The following is a 23180-nucleotide window of genomic DNA, read 5'->3' on the forward strand; positions in this document are numbered from 1 at the left end:
AGTGAAATCTTCCTCTTAGTGCAAAGAAAGGGAAAGATTTCAAATAACTATTGTGATATGTGTAAATCAGTGGCTGGCTGTCGGCATACATCTGTCTCTAGAGTCAATGGAGTGCGCTTCCGCAGGTGCAGTCAAACTGCTTGTGTTAGCAGCACCTCTCTGGAGTGCAAGCCTGGAGGTCTTGGACTGCCCAGACGAGGCTCTCTTGGCTTCTCTGATGTGGTCCAAAGGGAAGCAGCGTTGGTCATATCGTGGTGAGCACAGCTGCCTTCCAAAGGGAAGCAGAGCAATCCAGTTGGCACCAGCTGGGCTGCAGGAGCTGCAGGTGCCATCTAACTGCATTAGGGACTCCACTCTGGATTGCTGTAGGGTTTACTCCTTAAGCTGCCCGCTGCAGGGGGGGGGGTTGGCGTTTTTGAGGAGGGGAGTCAGCTCCTCCCTGCTCCTCTCCCCCCCTCCCCAACACCTTGGCCAAGGGTTGCACACTGAGCTCCTGCAGGAACACGATGGCCTCAGAAAAATCTTCCTTCTGGTGGAGTCGGTTTGAAGTAAAAGGGGCAAATTGATGGAGACTGATACAACATGTTTATCTACCTATAGATCTTGTAATAGAAAATATATGGTAATTACGTTATGGAACTGCCAGCTAGAAATGTCATGGGTGAAGAGAGGTGGAGAATGAGGAGAGTAATTTGGTTATTTATAAAGGGGGCATTTAAAAAAGAAATATCAAAGAGAAGGATTTTTAGCAAGCCCATTGATTTTGCTCCTCCACCTCCCCTGAAATGGTACCCCTAAGAAAGTAAATGGTAGGCAACAGGAACATAGGAGGCTGTGTTATTCTGGCTGTTGGCCCACCTAGCTCAGCTTGGCCTGCGCTGACTGTCCATGTCTCTCCATGTTTTCAGAGAGGGGACTTTTCCAGCACTACCTGAAGATGCCCGTAGAAGATGACCTTCTGGATGCCAAGGGGGTGGTCTACAGCCTGTTTTCCTCTCTTTTACAGGTACGTATACAATTTCCAGACATATGCACTGCTATGAAAGACTGGCTCTGTGGCAATTTCTGAACCATTTTCTTGTTTTTTTCCCCAGAGTCCTAACCTGAGAGCCTATTTTAAAGTTTTTATGAGCCCCGTGTGGATGATGATAAGTCCTCAGTAGGAGCACATAGCACAAGATTTGATTGGGACCCCAATTTGGTGTTTTGGAAAACAGACCACTTTGACCCAAGGCACTTTGTAGGATGTTCGATTCAGCTTTGGGTCTGCTTCATCCCCTTCCCCTTTACTATAGGGAAATTTAAGAATGGCTGCTGTAACTTTTGAAAGAAGCACTGCAAGTCCATACACATGCTTTTATGCCAGCACAGCTGCTGCCTGGCATACATAAAAGTAGTGTGGCAATGCTGGTTCAGGGTAAGAGAGTTTTAAGTATTATGTCCTGTACGTGGGGGTGCCAATATGAGATTGTTGTATTTTCTTGAAGGTTCATGTACAAGAGGTGAGATGAAGCATGGCATTCACACTCTGCTCTTCCTATGTTGGGACTGTGCTTTGAATGTTTAAATGTAGCAGCCATCATTACCATTGGATGTGCTGATGAGGAAAAAACCAATACAAGGCTTCAACAGCAGGATTCATAATCCAAAAGAATTTGAGAATCGAAGCTCACCAGCCTACCTTTTAATTAGGATACATGAGTTTGAAAACCGTGCCAACAAAGACTACAAATTTGGGTTAAGAAGTCATTACCTTTCGACAGTTTTTCCTTTGTGCCAATTGCTGAGAGGGGGGTGGGGAGCCAAGAGATGAGGCCAGTAACAGATGGTGGGGAAATAACCATCTCCAGCTCTGTTCTTTTTTTGTTTCCAGTTTATACAAACAACTAGTGGAAAGTTTCTAACAGTGCGATCTACTCAGAAGCCCCATTGAGCCCAGTGAAGTTTACTCCCCAGGTTATAGGATTGAAGGCAACATACGGAAAACTTGGCAGAGCAACTTGAAAACTGCTCTGTGGGTGGGTGGGGATAAGGTTCTCTTGTAACACTGTGGTCAGCTAGCGAGAGAGAGAAACAGATTGCCTGCTTAAAGTTCTGTCTGCATGAAATCCAATTCCAATGTGCAGGAAAGTCTATTTATTGGAAGCCCCCTACAGGTATTCAAAGGACAATATTAGGCCCTCGGTTTATGTGGAGAGGATTATGTATTTTCACTTTTGCTTACCATTGAGTGCAATGCTGCTTTTAAAGTTCTATTCCGTTGTTATAACTGAATATTGAATATTTGCAGTAAGGTGAATAAGATCATATATATATTAAAAAGCTTAAAAGATTTGAGATTGTATCCTGCAAAAGCATTTAGTAAATGTAGGTTGCTACAAGACCTTTGTGGGACGCGGGTGGTGCTGTGGGATAAACCAGAGCCTAGGACTTACCAATCAGGTCGGCGGTTCGAATCCCCGTGACAGTGTGAGCTCCCGTTGTTTGGTCCCTGTTCCTGCCAACCTAGCAGTTCGAAAGCACGTCAAAGTGCAAGTAGATAAATAGGTAAGGTAAACGGCGGGAAGGTAAACGGCGTTTCCGTGTGCTGCTCTGGTTCACCAGAAGCAGCTTAGTCATGCTGGCCACATGACCCGGAAGCTGTACACTGGCTCCCTCGGCCAATAAAGCGAGATATGAGCGCTGTGACCCCAGAGTCGGACGCGACCCCAGAGTCGGCCACGACTGGACCTAATGGTCAGGGGTCCCTTTACCTTTACCTTACAAGACCTTTGACAGTTAATTTACAACTTGCACTTTGTGGCATTGCAGTTGATCCTAATAGAGGTATTGGCCTACTGTGGCTTTTGGACCAGCATGGTTCTTTTTATATGCCAGCCGTGTTATCTAGTGACACAGAACCCACCACCAAATTGTCCCCGTACGTAAGATCTAAAGAGGCTCTTGCCAACTTGTCCCATTAACAAGACACATCACTGTTTGTTTAGCTTTTTTACTCATTTCTTCACATGTCCAAAACTAAATGGATATTTAAAAGCACTTTATGGATTAACTGGATCATTCCTGACCACATTTTGCCTCCGAGACATAACACTTGGGAGATTTCACTGAAATATATACACGACGTCATTGTAATGGGATATGTCATTCATACAGATTGTTTGACAAGAACCCCTGGATCTTGAATTCCTGCCCACAGGACTAATCTTGAAGAGGTGGCTGACAAGATGCAATGAAAACAGTTGCACTGAAACAGGCCTCAAGTCTCCTTGCCTTCCAAAATGTAAAGAGGTATGCAATGGTTATATTTGAAATAAGCGTTCACTATATGGGCCTAGATTGGGCAAAAAACTTGCTCTACTTTAGCTTGTAGCTGGGAATCAGGCCTAGAACCTATTGCATGGTATGACTAGAAATTCATCTTGGGGAACAGAATCCAGGAAATGCCTTCTTTATTTCACCAGGATGAAAGAAAAAGTATCTTAGCTTGTGCCCCTATTTTATGCTCTCTATTGTTAGCTTTGCAGTTAACAATAGTTATGACTTATTATTTACTATTATTATTTAATTTATATACCGCCCTATACCCAGGGGTCTCAGGGCGGGTCATATACTTAACAAGGTAGACATTTACTAGCTGTCTTGCTTTCCAACAAGGCTTGCTTCCAAAAGGTATGCCCAGGATTGCAGTGATATTCTGCTGTATTATTATTAATAATAATAATAATAATAATAATTAGATTTATATACCACCCTTCATCATAAGACCTCAGGGCGGTTCACTGAATAAAGTACAGGATAAAAACAAGTAAATAATTAAAACAAAACAGCAAAACAATAGCCCCAACTCCCCACAGACACATTTAAAAGGCTGTAGAGCACGGGTGTCAAACACAAGGCCCGCGGGCCAAATCCGGCCCGCCAGACCTTGTCATGTGGCCCGTGTAGCTGCCAGCCCGCTTCCCCCTGCGAGGCGGCGCGCTGTGGGCTGGGCTGGGGGGCTGGAAGGCGGACGGTGGAGAAAGCGAAGGCGCTCCCTTCCCGCGCCGTTACACGGCCGGCCTGAGAGAAAATTTCTGAGGCGGCGGCGGCGGCGGCCTTCGTCCAGGGTCGGGGGGCCATAGCGGGACTTTGCCCTCCCGGTGGCCTGGAGCATCTGGAGCTGGGGCGGCGGAGTCGTCGCCATCACTTCTCCTCCTTCTCCTCCTCCTCCGAGGAGGAGGCGGGTGAAGCAGCCAGGGTGGCTGGCGGGAGCGTGGCGGCGGGGGCCGTGCTGCAGATGGGCGTGGTGGAGTGGGGCCGAGGAGGGGTGCCTTCGCCCTCGGAGCCCAACGCCCGGGAGGGCCCGCCGAGAGCGGGAGGCAGCGGAGGTGCAGGCGATGCGGCGAAAAGGAGGAAGGCGGAGGGGAAGGCAGGCCAGCAGCCTTGCTCCGCCGGAGGCGCCCCGACGCTGACGCCGCGTTTCCCTCACGAGGAGACGGGCAAGGAGGTTGCTGAGCAGCCGCCGCCGCCTCGCCTGGGCCAAAGGGATGGCGCACCACCTGCGAGGTGAGTCGCCGCCCGGCCGGGCCCTTCTGTCGCCCTTCCCGGCTCGCATCTCTCCTGTTTCACTTTATTACTTTTATGTTACTCGCAAGTGTTCTGCTCTGAAGACAGATGCAAATAATCCGTTCAGCTCCTCTGCAATCTCCTTTCCCACCTTTAGCACACCTTGTTGGCTAAAGGCTCTACTACAGACATGTCCAAAGTCCATTTCGGGGGCCTAATCCGGCCCCTCCGGCAGTTTATGGGGTAAAATCCTCACAAAACCCCTCAACAACTTCAACCCTAAAAAAAAAAAAGCTCAACAATTTCAATCCTAAAAAAAGCGCAACAACTTTGGTTGGCCCTCACGGCCCTTCACTTCATCAAATCTGGCCCTCCTTGAAAAAAGTTTGGGCACCCCTGCTGTAGAGTATTAATTAGCCAAAGACCTGGCTAACGCTTTTGCCTGGTGCCTAAAAATGTATGTTGAAGGTGCCAGTCAAACCTCTCTGGGGAGAGCATTCCACAAATGGGAAGCCACTAACAGGGAAGGCCCTTTCTTGTGTATCCTTGCACGGGTTGAGAGTGCTAAACAGAAAAAAGTCTCACGTCTCTCTATAGTTTTGCAGTGCAAAGCTTTGTGAGATGCATGGCCAAAAGTTCTGGATTATGCTCCGAGGTTGTACAAAACAGTTTCAATTAAAGTATGCATCTCCCCCCCCCAATAATATTTATTATGTTTCATACAAATACAACACATACTATAAAACCAATGAAACAAAAATAAAAGAGAAAAAAGAAATAAAACAAATATAACGAATAGTAACAAAAGATATAACCACAAACACACAGACAATAAAAATTAATTAATTAAACTTCCAACATCATAAACATATTGCTTGACTTCCTCTAATCTCTTCCATTTGAATTTCCTTGTAACTAAATGTAGCAGTTTTCCAATATCATTATTCAGAAAACAATTTTCTTATAATCGAATTTCTTAACTTGTCTTAACATTCTATATCTCATTTATTTATTTAAATCCTAATTTAAACCTAGATCTATTTAGTACTTTCAAGTAACTTCTAATCTTTAATATTACAATATTTATTCAAATAGTCTTTAAATTTCTTCCGATCTTCTTGGTATTCCTCTTCTTTCTGGTCACGGAATCTCCCAGTGAGATCAGCTAGCTCCATAAAGTCCATCATCTTCATCTTCCCTTCTTCCACAGTTGGTAATTCTTGTGTTTTCCACTTTTTGGCTATTAAAATTCGAGCAGCAGTTGTGGCATACAAAAATACCTTTACATCTTTCTTGGTCAGTTCAGAACCTAATATTCCAATGAGGAAGGCCTCTGGTTTCTTAAAGTATGCATCTTTTTCAGGAAACATGTATTTCAGCATGAAAATTTTGATTTAAGAGGTTATTTAAATTGGACTTTTGGGCACCAAAAGCCTTCTTTATAATGATGGTAACGAAGAGGAATGCTCTGTTTGCCAAGGCAGATTGATTTAGATCATTGGGGTGGGGGACAATCCACCCTTGGAAATGAAAGGGCATTCCCCTCATGTACCAGCGTGATAATGATGTTTCTTCTTGCCAAAGCCTCAGCCCAGGCATTTTTACCTAGTTTTGTAGAAGGGAGGAATGAAAGCATCTGTCTATTGCTAGGTGACTTGAGAACATAATTTCCTGTTCTTTAAACCTGACAAACTGGCTAAGCTGCATACAGCTTCAGCGATGTGGCGTGGGGGGGGGGAGAGCAACAGTGCAAGGATGCTATGGGGGCTTAAATAATTAGTCCTACACCCTTTCCAAACAGAGTCCAGCTGTTATTTCCCTTCTGTTCTAGAAACTGTGAGCTGACATTTTTGTGGGTGAAGTGTGGAATTATTCTCTCCCCCCATCCCTGCTATTTCTTACAGTGCTAAAGCACTGCTGCAAAATCTGTTCTTACAGGACAAGTGAAGAATATACTCTGACAACTGTTAAAAAAAATGTAGCTGTTAACAGATCATTCATGTATAAGCGCAAAACCTTTTTTCATATTATGGTAAATTAAATAAGAGCTGGGTAGAAGAACCCCGGGATGCGTCTGTTTCACAGTCTCTTACAGTAAAATAATACATCTGCAGACACTTCGGTGTTGGAGACTTGCATAATTTCCCCAGCCATCAGTATCATGGGATTTGGATGTATTGTACAATGTATAAAGAGAACAGTTAGTGAGTGGATAGTGTGTAACCCAGCAGCTCACCCTACTGCACACACAATTTTAAAATAATAAAAATATTAATAATGAAGTCAGCAGAAAATTTTGAAGACTAATGCATTGTACTGTACTGTACTGTACTGTACTGTAATGTAATGTAATGCATTGTACCTTAGGTGTCCTACTGACAAGAATTGGAGTTCTTTCTTTCCATTGTATTTCATTAGCTTTGCAGGCAGTATGACCCCCTTTATAACCTCTCAACCTGGCCACTAAAATTTGCCTATCTAAATTCCAACAGCTGATATAATGAAAGCACCCAGCTCCCACAGGTTTTCTATAGTCTGATGTGCCCTCAGTTTCTACCACAGGCATGTCAAATTGTGTCAGATTATGAACTTCATAAAGTGACGCGGGTGGTTCTGTGGGTTAAACCACAGAGCCCTAGGACTTGCCAATCTGAAGGTCGGCGGTTCGAATCCCTGCGATGGGGTGAGCTCCCGTTGCTCGGTCCCTGCTCCTGCCAACCTACCAGTTCAAAAGCACATCAAAGTGCAAGTAGATAAATAGATACCGCTCCGGCGGGAAGCTAAACGGCATTTCCGTGCGCTGCTCTGGTTCGCCAGAAGCGGCTTAGTCATGCTGGCCACATGACTCCCTCGGCCAATAAAGCGAGATGAGCGCCGCAACCCCAGAGTCGGCCATGACTGGACCTAATGGTCAGGGGTCCCTTTACCTTTAGCTTTATGAACTCCATAAAGCTGCCCAACTATCAGTTCTGGGTACTGGTTAGAGAAACGCTCACAAGCACACATGCTATTATGAAATCACAGGGAAGTTGAGTTATTATGCTTTTTTATTTCCAGTGAAACCAAAGTATACTACTGCTGTGATCACAGAACGTCTTCACATTTGATGCAAATATGAAAGAGCTATGTACAAAGTAATCAAGTGGCACTATTTTTCAACAAAAAGAAACAACCCAAGCCTCAATTATTATATAATGTAAAACAGGTTATATATGCATAACATCTGTAAGCTCCAACTGCACTGCAGTTGCATTACCTTGAACACAAGTGCCACATTAATAATGATCATTCCTTAAGACAAATTTAATATAAGCATTAGACATTAGTTAACAGCGACATGTTTTACTGAGGAAAACTAGTGCAAGCTTTTACTCCTTTTAGTCTGATAATTCTAGCTCTAAATGGTTTCTAAACCATTTAGAATGGTCATACATTCTCTTTCTAAACTAGTATACTTTAAAGTGTTTTTAATATATATTTATATTTATATATATATACTTACATATAAATCAATTTCACATTGTAATTAAACAGGAGAAATTTACAGTAAAATTTGATGGTTCAAACTCTCTTTTCAGATGTTCATTTTATTGTGTTCCTGATGTACTGTGGACTGAAGGAGTAGAATCATGATCAGGCAGGAAGGTAACTGTGGGAATAGATGGCTCTGGAAGCACAGGCGCAAGCACGTGGCGGCATACAGGACACGTTCCAGACTAGATGAAACAAAAGGCCATCGATCAGTTGCAAGGCAGCTACAAGAAGGCCAGGTACGCAAGAATGCCAAAATACAACACCTCAAATAAACACAGATTTGCGTGTGTGAACCCTGAGTGAGCAAAGCAGCCAGTTTGCTAACCTAAGACCAGTCTTTGTGTACCTGCTTCTTAGGTGTCATGCCAATTTCAGAGGGATTTCTCTGGAATAAGCAAATCGTGAGACTGCCTTTGGTAGAGGTAGTGAAACATCAAACATAAAATGACAAAATGTGGTATTACTTGTGTTCAATATTTTAAGAAGGTTCCTATCACTAGATTTTTTGTTTAAAGTTCACTACTATGTGAAATAGGCAAAATTCATTTCAGAAAGCTAAATTCTAATTGCAGAAAGCCAATCTATATGCAACACTGCACTCACTCCCCTCCCCTCCCCCTGGACTAGTGTCTTGATGAGGGCAGGTTAAGTTAACACTTGTTGCCACAGCAAACGTTGAAATCTCAGGAATTCGTTAGGGTCAAATCACAAATATAATATAGTCAAATTTTCCAATAGAAAAGACCTAAAACATTACTAAAACAATTATCTCTAACCTGTGTTTCACTGTAATCAAACTTTTTAGTAAAGCTGTGAAATTTGCAAATATTCCAGAAACTTTGGGGGTGATAGTCTGGGATCTACTCGTAGGTCTCTGAGTAACTTGCTGTAGACCAGCAAGGACTGCTGATTCCCAACTGTTTAACAATAGCAAACACAGACACACTACTGTCCCACCTTAATTAGGCTGCTGAAAGAAAGAAAGCTAACCAGGAGTGAACTTGTGTGTGGAAGGACTGTTACAGTGGTGCCCCGCAAGACGAACGCCTAAAAACTCACTAGACGAAGGAGTTTTTCGTTTTCTTAGCCGCTTCGCAAGACACATTTCCCTATGGGCTTGCTTCGCAAAACGAAGCTTGCCCCGCAAGCTCCAGGGATAGCGGGGAAGCGCAGCGCGTCTTCCCCGCTGTCCCCGGACCTCTTTTGAAGCAAGGGGCGACGGGGAGAAGATTGCTTCTCCCCGTTGCCAGCCCCGCAATCTCCGGGGACAGAGGGGAAGGTGCGTGCGCCTTCCCCTCTCTCCCCGGACCTCTTTTGAACCAAGGGGCGGCAACGGGGAGAAGCGATCTTCTCCCCTCCGCCCCTTCCCTTGCTTTAAAACAGGTCCGGGGACAGAGGGGAAGGCGCGCGCGCCTTCCTCTCTCTCCCCGGAGATTGCGGGGCAGGCAATGGGGGGAAGCAATCTTCTCCCCGCTGCCCCTTGCTTTAAACAGGTCCGGGGACAGAGGGGAAGGCGTTTCTATGGGAAACTGTGCTTCACAAGACGAAAAACTCGCAAGAAGAAAAAACTTGCGGAACGAATTAATTTCGTCTTGCGAGGCACCACTGTACTTATGTTCAGTTCAGCTACTGAAAACAAATGCCTAGGATCCAATTGAATTGATCTTTATATTCTTTCAATACTAAATTGAAGTCTGACAACCACTACCAGCAGAGCTTTTCTGCCTTTAAACACAAGAACAATTGGATCTCTAGTCAATGAAGCATTTTAAAAATAATTAACATGGCACTGAACATATTCATGCACTTGTAGCTATACATTTAAATCTAACTTCAAAAAAGAGAAATATTATGTTTGTTTGGCATCTTCTCAAAGTACAACTGAAAGCAAGTAGGAAGAAATCCATGTCCACCGAGTATAGTCAATGTTTCACAGAAATTGCGAGTTTTAAAGGAATTTGTTAGATTTCAATGCAAATACACACCTTTTGCAACCAAAGTGTTATGCAGGGCTTATGAAAGAAGTGATGACATGGAAGTTCTGTTACAATTTCTTCTTTGATATACTCGCTGCAGCAGATAGCACAGCACTGCTCCTGACCTACAGCTTAGGGAAACAAAGTACATATCAGCCTGCACTTTCAAAACCTAAGAGATCTCAAAGATTAAAGTGGCACAATTAGAAATATAAGCCTTCTAAGCATAAAGCTTTTGAAACTAGCCTCTAGTTCTACTTGCAGGTTAGATACTGCCATGCTAAAGCTTGCAAAAAAAACCAAAACAAAAAACAAAAAAACCACAGGCCACCATTATTTTAATCAGAATTTGACCAGAGTTGTCTCATTTATGCTTACCATTGTGATCTTCTGTTATAATAATCTGTGGCAGACAGTCTATGCTCTCCTTACTAGCTGGTGGATGGGCCTGCTCAACATCAATTGCGAGGGACTCTAAATGTGCCAGAGCGGTCTAAAAAGATGCATAAGACAGATATAATTTATTCCTTTAAAAAAAATCCATTTAAAAGGGTTGCATGAAGCTCAACAACTGTAGAAAAGGATGGGTACAAATTGACATGCTTCTACATTTCCCTTCAGAAATGCTAAATTGATATAATACGTATGAGAGATCTGGTTGTAAATATTAATCTCTGAGAATTAAAGAATAAAATTTACTCCTTAATGAACATGAATCTATATTATTAAAGTGGATGAACCATCTGTCATCTTTTACTTCAGCAGAGGAGAGCGGTCCAGGCTTGATTGCCTTAGTAACAGCATGGCACTATCATAGATTAGTCTCTCATTTCAACCAATCACAGTTGTTACCAGTTCAATTTTCAGTTACAATAGTGGTTTGCATAGTTTAATGCTGTTATGGAGCAGGTTATTAAGTCATGCTTCTAAAACATACGCTTCCCTCTTCATGTCTTGCCCTACTTTAGCTGGCAGCTACATCTTCCTTTGTCACAACTTTGCTATGCTGTCCTTCTCCCCAAAATGGAGTGTCCATGGTGCTCAGGGGGGAAGCAGTGCATGCAGTATAATCTCTTAGGAGAATGGAAACCAGATGCCATGTACTGGTTTGCACATACAGAATGAGCTGCAGATAGGTGATCAGGTGGTTCAATTGGGCTGCAGAATTAGGAACTTGCCTGTGGCGCCACACACTTTGAAGATGCCTTTGTTCAATATTACATCAAGATATTGTCTAAAAATTGAGAAACTCACCCACACAAAGGCTATTATTATTTAAACAAGATTTCGTATGTAAACTTCATTGGGTATGTGGCCAAGATAACCAAACCCCTTTCCATAACCAGAAGAATGTAGTACATTTTTGCTCTGGGGTCTAACTGCTTAGACTACATCCGTAGTTCCAATTAAGTTCTGATTGATTATGCATGGTTATTTTGGTGAACAGATGCCAAATTTCACCTTCAACACTGCGTCACAGTGCTTAATGAAAAGGTCCATAAATTTACATTACTTCCCCAGAAAAATACTAGAATGGCATTATTATTCATCATTTACAAAGAACTTTGCAGTTCTTCAATAAAAAATACATCATAGGAATATCTAAATCTACATATTCTTTTAATACATATTTATTCCATTAGACTACTTGCTGTTGTTTTAACTTAATATATTTTAAAAGGGAAACTGCTAGAAAGTCTGAGAGAAAATATGTTCACTTACTCAGGAAATGAAAACAAGTATAGTACTTTGTGCTCAAAATGTTCCACATACATGTCTTCTGCAATCCCCACAAGAGCTATGTAGGGCAGGCCAAGCTCTTCATATTGTAGATATGGGGCCGAGAGGATAGTGAGTTGTCCACAGCGTCTTAGTGAGTTAAAGGCTAACCAAACAAGCTTTTGGAGCCAACACCACCAGTATTATGTTAAGCATACAACTCTAATATTCAGATTTGTGCCAAACATGGTTTGGTTTTTTGTTCTCAGGAAGAGTAACAACTGTCAATGGACCTACGTTGTGCTTTCAGAAACCTGTCGGCCACTTAAGGTAAGCTGTACTAAAAACTGCTTGATACAGGTTTTAAGAAGCTTTAAACACTTCTCTTGATGAAATTTTTCCTCAAAACACATTTGCAACCACATTCATTTGTGCACCTGCCTTTTTGCTTTTGGGTGTTTCTATGGCTGTTATTGGGACGCGGGTGGCGCTGTGGGTAAAACCTCAGCGCCTAGGACTTGCCGATCGCATGGTCGGCGGTTCAAATCCCCGCGGCGGGGTGAGCTCCCGTCTTTCAGTCCCAGCTCCTGCCCACCTAGCAGTTCAAAAGCACCCCTAAGTGCAAGTAGATAAATAGGTACCACTTTATAGCGGGAAGGTAAACGGTGTTTCCATGCGCTGTGCTGGTGCTGGCTCGCCAGCTTCGTCACGCTGTTCACGTGACCCGGAAGTGTCTCCGGACAGCATTGGCCCCCGGCCTCTTAAACGAGATGGGCGCACAACCCTAGAGTTGGACACAACTGGCCCGTACGGGCAGGGGTACCTTTACCTTATGGCTGTTATTGATCCCCCCCTTTTGCATTATTGAATGGGTATCACCGAGTTTGGTGCACAAGTGTTGTGGATCACAAGTGTTTCTGAAACCTAGGGCAGCTGACAATTGTGTCCTAGAAGATAACAAATAATTGAGACAAATTCTGCTGTTGTAGTAAAACTACTATTCTGCTTGTAGTTGTGCAAATATCTGATAGAACTTCATACCATTAATCCACCAGGCAATACAAATATTTCTTAGTAACATCATTCTCTAGCTACTTTTCTTACTATTAATTATTATTATTAGCAACTGCCTCTGCTTGTAGCAGAGTTCTGAATTTTCAAAATTGAGGTTGTCAAAATATGAGAAAATTATGAACTATTCTAACTAATTTATCCTTAGAGAAGAGCCTGTCTGTTATATTTTCTCTGATTTCTTGTTTATCTTTTCTAACTCCAACTTCACTGCACAAAATTCCACTGTTTTCAAAGAAGGCGCAAAACATGTAATGAGATGTTGTGACATGCAGTCACCAACCCTTCCACCTTGACCTACAGGGCATGTTCTCCCCCAGCCTTTCCACTAGCAAGCCAACACAGAAAGGTTATTCACAATGAGAATAATGTATTGCAAACAGTAAAAAATGCAGATCCAGCTGCTTGGAGATGCCACACTTATTAACAAATCTAGAATGATGGGAAACATAACACACAAACAAATCTAAAAGATTAAGTTTAACTACATAAGCATGATGACAAAGTTACTTCAATGATTTGGAAGATTAATCTTCTAAACATCTAAAAGAGTTAAAGAAAGGAGGCAATAATCTTTGCAGTAAGGCTGCCATCTTAAACTTAAAGGAGGAATAAAACAATTCAATGTTATACTATAATAAACATTTGCTTACTTTTCCCTTTACAATTGCTTTGCAACACAATTTCAGTATTTAGTTTAACTCAGTGGTTCCCCAACTTTTTTCCCTATGGACCACTTGAAAATTGCTGAAGTTCTTGGCAGACCACTTATATCATTTTCCTGTCCATTGTAGCAACTGTAATTCCACAGAATTCAAATCATAATACAATGAAAGGAAATGAATGAATGAATAAATGCACGATTCAAATGAATACAAATATTCAGTGTGATGGATGTGACATCTCCCATCTTCAACCACAAATTCATATACTTGCCACAGACTATCTGAATGAAGTTTGTGATCTGCTGGTATAGGACGTGCAGCGCACATTTTCAACATAAAACACATCAGCAGGGCACCAGAACTATATTTAACTTAAATAAAAGTTCTGTTGATGAGGGTAGAATACACCCAATACCATTTCTAGATAACTTAGGAATGTAAGAAGTATTCAAAAGTATTCAAAGCAGCTAAATAAATCTAAATAAATAAATAAATAAATCCACAGCCAAAACTGCCACAAAATGACAAGTACCAACTATGGTATGGCATCAACATTTTACATTCTGCCTTTTCCAGGAAATTAGACTACCTGCGACTCCAAATCTTACATGCAAAGGCTCTTGTGCACTGTAATGTTCTTGGAAAGGTCACTGAATCTTACAGGAAGGCAATGACTCACTGATTCAGAAGAAAATAGAAAATAAAAATGCTCGCGCTCTGCCATATTAAGTACATCATCTGCATAGATGGAATGGAGGGAATCAGAAATTGCAAGTACCTGTGGACACTGGTAAGTCATTTATATGAACATGCTTGTTATTTGAAAAGATTTAGTTTAGTGATGAAGAGGAGTAAAGCATTCTTTAAAAATACGTACCCCCAAACTAAAGTAGCTAAGGAGTGAAATTTCAAAACATTTCAGTTCCTATGTAAACTAATGGCTGTTTCTGGTACAGTTATTATACCGTATTTTTCGCCCTATAGGACGCACTTTTCCCCCTCCAAAAATGAAGGGGAAATCTGGGTGCGTCCTATGGGGCGAATACAGGCTTTTGCTGAAGCTTGGAGAGCAAGAGGGGTCGGTGCGCACCGACCGCTCTCGCTCTCCAGGCTTCAGGAAGACATCCCCAGCCTAGGCAGCCCTACGAGAGGTCCTGCAGGGATGTCTAGGCTGCGGATAGCAGCCTGCCGCCCAGCGCGAGGGGCGCCCTGAAGCAGAGCGCCCCCCGCGCCCGGCAGACATCCACAGCGTGGGGAGCCTTGCAGGAGTTCCCCGCAAGGCTCCCCACGCTGCGGATAGCAGCCCGCTGCCCAGCGCGAGGGGCGCCCTGAAGCAGAGCGCCCCCCGCGCCCGGCAGACATCCACAGCGTGGGGAGCCTTGCAGGAGTTCCCTGCAGGGCTCCCCACGCTGCGGATAGCAGATGTAGAGCGCCCCTCGCGCCGGCTCGGGGGACAGCAGGGAGGCGCAGTGCCGCCATCCCGCTGTTCCTCGACCTGGTTCGGTTTCCCCGACCTGCTTTTTTGGGGGCGGAATTTTCCTTTATTTCCCCCCCAAAAAAACTAGGTGTGTCCTATGGGACGAAAAATACGGTAGCTATAATGTTAAATTCTTGCACAGCTCCTCTCTGATATAGAAACACTAAGCATGTTATTTAAATGCAGCACATAGAAAAATAATCTTTGTTTAAAGGTGTTGAAATAAATAAATTGACAAAGGAATAAAACATTCAACTGAAACAGGGTAGTGTTGACTAGTATATTTTCGCCACTTGAAAACAACTTCTCCAAGCTACTTATTTCAAGAGTACAGTGTTTTAAAGGAATTCACCTAAATGTTGATAACACAATGCTCAAAGTCAGTTCTGAATTTTCCTTTTAGAACAAAGTTCAGGAAACTGAACTATCTTCTAAAAAGAGTTCTTAGAATCACAAACTTTTCTCTTTTTATAACAGATACAGTGGTGCCCCGCAAGACAAACGCTTCGCGAGACGAAAAACTCGCAAGACGAAAGGTTTTTTCGTTTTTGAGTTGCTTCGCAAGACGAATTTCCCTATGGGCTTGCTTCGCAAAAAGAAGCTTGCCCCCGCACCCCGGACCTCTTTTAAAGCAAGGGGCGGTGGGGAGAAGACCGCTTCTCCCCGTTGCCAGCCCCGCAATCTCCGGGGACAGAGGGGAAGGCGCAAGCGATCTTCTCCCCTCTGCCCCTTGCTTCAAAAGAGGGGACAGAGGGGAAGGCGCATGCGCGCCTTCCCCTCTCTCCCCGGACCCCTTTTGAACCAAGGGGCGGCAACAGGGAGAAGCGATTTTCCCCGCTGCCCCTTCCCTTGCTTTAAAACAGGTCTGGGGACAGAGGGGAAGGTGCGCGCACGCCTTCCCCTCTGTCCCCAGACCCCTTTTGAACCAAGGGGCGGCAACGGAGAGAAGCGATCTTCTCCCCTCCGCCCCTTGCTTCAAAAGAGGGGACAGAGGGGAAGGCGGCAACGGGGAGAAGCGATTCTCCCTGCTGCCCCTTCCCTTGCTTTAAAACAGGTCCGGGGACAGAGGGGAAGGCCCGCGGCGCTTCCCCTCTGTCCCCGGACGGTCTCCATAGGAACCCATGATTGATTTTCAATGCATTCCTATGGAAAACCGTGCTTCGCAAGACGAAAAACTCGCAAGAAGAAAAAACTTGCGGAACGAATTAATTTCGTCTTGCGAGGCACCACTGTATGAAATAAAATATTGAAAGAAATACACAGAAGTCTTGGACTAATGGCTTGCTTTTAAATAAAATAAAATGGAGAACTTATTTATTAACAAGGAATTACACAACTTATTTTTATACACAATGAAATCCTGTGAGACCAAAGCAAGACAGAATACATGCATATACTACCCACACACATACATAAGCACGCAAACTCTCTTTTTTCTGTGTAAAAGGTTTCTGACATGTACTTTGAAATGTATAATTTATTCAACTGAAGTTGGGAATACAAGTTTCATTTATGATACTGTAATAACAATTACATATTAAAATATCACTATCCTGTTTTTAAAGAATATTAAGTATATTTATTTAAAACTATTGTTGATTTCTGCGGTCCCTCAACATGTAATAAAAATTGTATGTGTGAACAAAAAAGTTTGCCATTATTCTACATAAGAAAATATCAAAAATGTCTAAGGAAATGAGTACCAGCATGTGATACCTTAGGGCAACTGCCAGGGTCCACCACAACTGCTGCCAGGTTCTTGCTACCAATACTACCAATAAGCCTGTCCCAGGTAGCAATACCAACAAGGGACTTGTCACACTTCCCTGAGCTTACTGGTGCCCTGATCTTTAGCAAAGCTAGTGTGGTACAGTGGTATTAGAGACAAGGTTCAAATCCATAAATATTTTCTGTAATCTACGGGTGTGGCTGTCTCTCAACCCTCAACATAAGTTATGCTTCAAAAAGTTGCATAGAAACTGAAGGTCTTAACTCCAAGAAATTAGTTTCCCCCTGGCCAGCATTATATATAACTGACTGGAGTTCATCCCATTTTCCTAAATGGAAAACCTACAGCTTTTCCAATTATGCATTCAGAAGTCAAAGTGCTTTCTCCCCCACTTCAGACATTAGCCAGAAAAATGTGTTTTCCGTTTATTCATGAACTCAACAGGGAAAGCACAGAACTATCTAGCGTCTTGGGGCAGGAGAAGAAAAGGGGGGGGGGAAGGATGTGCAGGATAATTCCAGCAGTGACAGGCACAATGATTTATTTATTTGAATATTGAGCAGACCTGAGCCCAGAAGCTCAGGACTGGTCTATATGCAACCTTGATGCTCTTTGCTCTATGCTCTATGCTCTACCCTCTACCATTTCATTTCTCCAATAGTTGACCACATGTCCAAATTCTGAATCTACATTTTTGAAAACCTAAATCTGCATTATTCATTTAGACTACTAAACATTGCTATTTTAGCAACGCAACAACATACAACTCAGGCAATTCCTAATTTAATTTTCCTGAGCAGAGAGAATCCAAAAGGCAACTGGCAAAAATGTCAATAAAGTGGCATTAATAGCAGAGCATGCAGACCCAATTTCAGGAAATCCATGGAACATGTGGATATATTACAGATTAGTATTATATGCATTACAATTGTATGTATTATATGCTCCCTATGCTGTTCAAGGGGTTGTGACAGAATTCTCTAGTTCAAACATATCCAAAATACTTTCCCAGGCTATAATGGAAAAGATCCAAGAAACTATCAGGTTCACAATTGTTACAACAGGTGGCTGAAAAATTGTTAGCCCAAATAAATAGAATTGGGCTTAGTTTTGGGAGGAGGACTTTTCAACCTTCCTTGTTCACTAAAAAGCAGAGGTTTATTATATTTCTCATTACGTTAAGATTCCAAGTGTTCAATGACCTCTATGATCTCTAAACTTGGATCTAAATTACTTGTGATCATATGGCCTGTTCCGGTACTTATCACAATAAAATGTAGTTATTTCAAAAACTATCTTATGAAATAGCTGAATTTACCCATATCCAAAAGCCTGAAACTGATCTCCTACATAATATTGAACTTAAATACAGAACAAACTAGAGAAACTTTTATACTGAACAGCAGATGCCAAAAATTTCATACCAAGGGCTATCTCTGTATACTCTGATAATACTTTGGTAATACTAAAGGATCATCCACACTATCTACACACCACCCCAAGGTCACCAACCCTTCCCCTGACCCTGACCAACAGGTGAGGCAGGGACCTTGTGACATGATGCTGACCTCCAGAGGTGCCCCAAACGCCTGCAAAGCACAATGCAACTGCATGGAAATCTTTCACCTTCCTTTCCAGCTCCTAAATCAGGGAGAGCCCTTGCCCTTCTCTATGTTCTATAGAAGAACTGCACCTCTTTCCAAAGTAGCAATAACCAACAACTTTTACCAGCTTGGCTTTAAAAACATACAAACAAACAAAAACTTGACTTAAAGCAGAAACCAAGGAGTGGTTTGGATCAGATGTCACAGTACTGCTGAACCTGGGTGAGGTGGCCAGTCCCTTAAATGGGAGACTAATGGCAGCCATGTATAAGATGCTATACAAATATAAATATTTTTTTTAAAAAAAACCTTGGCTGGATCTAGACACGTCAAAGAAGCGATTCAGTTAAATGCATCGTAAACTCATACAGGGAAATCTGGTAGGGAAAGACAGGACTCCACGGCACCATCTGGTGCCAAAGTGTTATATCGCATATACAACTCATATATAACGCTTTTTCTTTACCAACCTAGCTGAGTCCCTTGACTTAAACCAGGGGGAGTATATAAACACATTCCCATGCTACAAGGGTGAATGAACAAAACTGAAATATTTGAGACATCCATCCAGCAACATATACATTATAAATAGAAATATTGCCAATGTTTTAACACTGCATTTAAGACAATGCAGTACGCTCAATGCTCATATAGCACACGTTGAACAGAAAAATCCTGTTTTAATCAGAGCAAAATCGAAGAGCAAAATAAAGCTAATGCAGATATCTTTATGCTCCCTTTCCTAAAGAGAAGTCCAAATTCCTTACACCATTTGCAGCCTACCTCCTGAGGGCTGAGCCTTTTTGCCACCGCTCTATTTTGGGGATAGGGGCCTATGTTCTGCCTCCACTGTCAGAGCCACTGTGCCTAGGAGTACCAATTGCTTGGCGTCACTGTGGGGACAGTGCTACTGCACTCAGGTGCTTCTTGTGAGCTTCCTCACAGATGCGATAAATATGAAAAAGCCTAATCCACAGTGGATGTTCACGCTACTATAAATGTAGCTGAGCTATGTTTTCCCTCAGTTTAACTAATCTTAAAATGAAAACTTAGAAAAGTATTGCATTACCTCCATAGCCTGTGCCAGTCGTTCTTCCAGGGCCATATATGTAAGGAACTGGGGATCCACATAAGAAATGGCTTGAGCAACACCCAAGCCATCACCAAATTCATCAAGCAGCCTAGGGGAAAAGCAGGATTTATGTTCTCAATTGCAATTAGATACCATATCCCCCCCCAAAAAAAAAAATTAGGCTGTTACAAGGGGCTGCATACATTTGCCTCTCATGTTCTAGAACTTCAGATAATAAGTTCTCAGTCTGAAAAACGAACCACACAAAGAAACCTGCTGCTGCTGCTGCCAGGAAATACAACCATTCAACAGGCTTGGCCTGGTGATCTTAGAAGATGAATGCAACACAAAATCAACCTGATTAGCAGTACTTTCAATACGGTACCTTAACAGCCGAAATTTCTTATCTTTGAGTCAAAAAGTGTTGGCTCTTTTAGGGTGACTATAGTTCCTCTGGGAGGAATAAGTGAAAATGTAGTCTTCAGGGCTGAGCTTTAAGAGGTTTTTCTTGGATTTTTCTTTTAAGTTGTGCTAATGAACACTTAGGTGGGATCTAGAGCTGAGCAGTCATGCAGAAAGTAAACACAAAAATATATTTTTAAAAAATTAAAAAATTGTCCAGTAGCACCTTAGAGACCAACTAAGTTTGTTCTGGGTATAAGCTTTTTTGTGCATGCACACTTCAGAGTTGGCCTCTAAGGTGCTACTGGACAACTTTTACCCCCCCCCCCCCGACTGCATCAGACCAACATGACTACCTACCTGAAACAAAAATATCTGCAGCTACAGGATTTTTACTATGGTAATCAGTTAGTGAGTGGCAGACCAAATATTCCCCCTTTTCACAATTGGCCTTGCCAGTAAGTCCTCCATGTATGCGAAGGAAACAGGTGGCATGTGAGGTCAATCCTTAGCAATGGCCCAACACGCTAACAGGCCTTCCTTTTTGACATGGACATACAGTGTATAAGCATGACTTGCCTCATTATATATCTAAATTTTATTACGGTCTCAGACCAGTTTTACATCCCATACTAAATGAGCATAAAACACAGTAGAATTAAGTTTGGATTAACGCTCCCCTCCCTTCATCATGCAACTCTCCAAACTCCCTCCCTCAACCCCACACATTTTAATTTACACAGAGGAAGGAGGGAAATCACAGTGCTGGATAGCAATTGGGGAGCTAGCAGAACCTTTCTCTATGTTGAATTTGATTCAGAGACCCACCAGATGCTGAGACCCAATGTTCATAATACATTTCAGTAGTTAAGTTAACCTGTTACAGCAGAACGTTTACTATGCCATTTCTCAGTTGATTTTAATGCAGGCAACATGTGAGTGGTGAATGTCTCAAATAAGCATCAGCGCATAGTAAAGTACCTCCATTCCACGTCTAGATCTTCACTCATACTTGAATCATCTTCCAGATTGTTGTTTCCATCCAACATGAAAAAGCCAGGATGCACAAAATGGCTCACTTGGTCATTTTCCTCATCGCTGCTGCTTTCAATTTCTTCATGATACTGCAACCAAGGAATTTCGCCGTCCTCTAGGGTAGTCTGTTCCCTTTATACAAAAATGAGAAAAGCTATACAAAATGAAAGTAAAACTACATGTAAGCAAGTGTACAGAGTGCGCTCTTCATTGGTGAATGCTCATATTATGTCCAGCTGCTAGCAAACAAAACCTGGCAGCCGTTTTCCATAGAAAGCAGCACATCCTATTAAGTAACGATTCAACAGCGATAGCTAAAATACCATTATTTCTATATACATATGAATAATAAAGATCTAATGTCTGCATAAACTGCTCTGGTGATGTGAGCCAAAGTCCTAGCACATTGTGCAGGGAAGCTACCACCCTACTACTTTCTTTGTCAAGTCCATTCACAAATCTATAGTTGAATTTTGTATTCTCCTACCGCTATAGCACAATAATGAGTTTAACGTGCTTTCAGAATTTTTTTTTTAAAAATACTTTTAAATGTTTTTACTCCATTTTTAATTGTTTTATTACTTTGGTGGTTGCTGTCCAGGGCTCCTATGGGAGGAAGGGCAGAATATAAATTTACTAAATGAATCATTTTAAAAAAAATAAAAAAAACCTTCACTGTGTTTATTGAACGTTCATCCTTGCATAATTATTGAATGATACTGTTTTCCCCATTTTATAACCAGAATCCAAGACAAAGGTTTTATTGTAACTGAAAATTAGTGATCTTGCTCTGGAGAGGAATACATCTGCCATCTTCACAAAATGCAAATCATGAAGGTAGGCTGTAATAGGATCATTTGGAAGGCAGATAGTCAGAGAAGTGAGTAGGACAAGTTAAAGCAGCTGGCTAATAACAAGAGCAGAGGAATTTCTTAATCAGAGCTGTAATTTCTAGCGATATTAAATTTATTTTTCATAAATATTGATAGTAGTCAGAAAATATCCCTTTTGGAATTGAGCCTGGATAGTTCAGCTGGTTAGAGCATGGTGCTGATAATACCAGGGTTTCAGGTTCAATTCCCGTATGGGACAGCTGCATAGTCCTGCACTGCAGGGGTTAGACTAGATGATCCTTAGGGTCCCTTCCAACTCTACAAATCTATGCTTCTATGAATTGTGGAAGTGAAAACATCCACTAAGAACCTTATTATACTAAAAAGCAAATTATATAGTACAAAAGGAGCAAACCTGCACAAAGTAAAGCACTTATGATTAGGACACTTAAATGGGTACAGCTTTTTTCACCTTTTCTACTGACCTACTGCACAAGGAATGAGCCTCAAACTCTTGAGAATCTGGCACCGTGTGTTAGAATGAGGAGGCAGACTCAATCAGCACTACACAAGTGGCTACGCAACGCTACTACTTGTACTGAGTGACTGTGGAGGGCCTTAGTAGAACTATTACCTGCTCTTTGTAGAGTTCCTGCTCTTGATCCTTCTGTGTGAAAAGACAATGACACATTGTGGGCTTATACAACCCTGCATCTAATAGTGTCCCTTCACTGATGAAAAACTCTTTGATTTCAGCACAGGCTTCCATTAGCGAAAAGAGAGGGGAGAGCATTTTCACATATTCTTCCTTCCCTCTGCAGCAACCTGCACACACTCAAGGGACTGTAGGGGAAAGCAGGAGTTTGTGAAAATCACTTTCCTCTCACCTTTTAACTCACAGAAGTCTCCACTGGATCAAAAAGTCTTCTGTCAGCAAAGAAATACAATTAGATATAACTCTTTGCTTCCCCATCTGTCTTAACACAAAACAAAACAACCCAAGCTGTGTGTGTGTTTCTTTTAGCTTGAAATGTGAAGCTTGAGCAATTCTCTTCTTGATGATAAAAAAGGCCAAATAAAGCAGAGTTTATAAACCTACATGAGACTAATTCTAGCTAAATTAGCTGCAACTGAAACTTATCTTGCTTACTGATCAGTCTGCTGTCTTTATATAAAGGTCAACAATATCAAATGATTTACAAGACCTTCATATTTTTGTGTGTGAAAATAGGGAGAGGGAATAATTTAAAGTTAGCTGCTATTTAAAAACTGTCAGTACTATGTATTCAAGAACACACGTACCTCTTATCTAAATAACTCTGTAAGAGTCACGATTTGTTATATTGTAGTCATGTGACATGAAAAAGGTCATTAGCATGCAAGTAAAACAATTTCCTTTTCAATTGCTTTATTGTGTAGGTGGACAAAATTATGGTCTTAAACTATATTTTTCTTTCCATTTACAAAAAAAATCTCAACCAAATGTTTTAGAATGAATCACACGATTCTTCACTA

The 23180-nt window shown here is 42.0% G+C and overlaps 1 protein-coding gene across 8 annotated transcripts in view; it reads right to left on the bottom strand.

Annotated features, from left to right (window-relative positions):
* Positions 1–7577: 7577 nt before the first annotated feature.
* PJA2 (praja ring finger ubiquitin ligase 2) overlaps positions 7578–23180 on the bottom strand; it is a 39763-nt gene continuing 24160 nt past the window's right edge. For all 8 annotated transcript variants that reach the window (XM_082191446.1, XM_082191440.1, XM_082191442.1 and 5 more), the window contains 5 exons: positions 20779–20964; positions 19393–19504; positions 10437–10551; positions 10068–10189; positions 7578–8264 (listed from right to left, as the gene is read on the bottom strand). In XM_082191446.1, the coding sequence (XP_082047572.1) occupies positions 8136–8264; positions 10068–10189; positions 10437–10551; positions 19393–19504; positions 20779–20964 (664 nt within the window). In that variant the 3' untranslated portion in view covers positions 7578–8135. The remainder of the gene's footprint in view (positions 8265–10067; positions 10190–10436; positions 10552–19392; positions 19505–20778; positions 20965–23180) is intronic.

Source organism: Podarcis vaucheri, assembly GCF_965113315.1.
Source record: "Podarcis vaucheri genome assembly, chromosome: 11".
Taxonomy (NCBI): Eukaryota; Metazoa; Chordata; class Lepidosauria; order Squamata; family Lacertidae; genus Podarcis; species Podarcis vaucheri.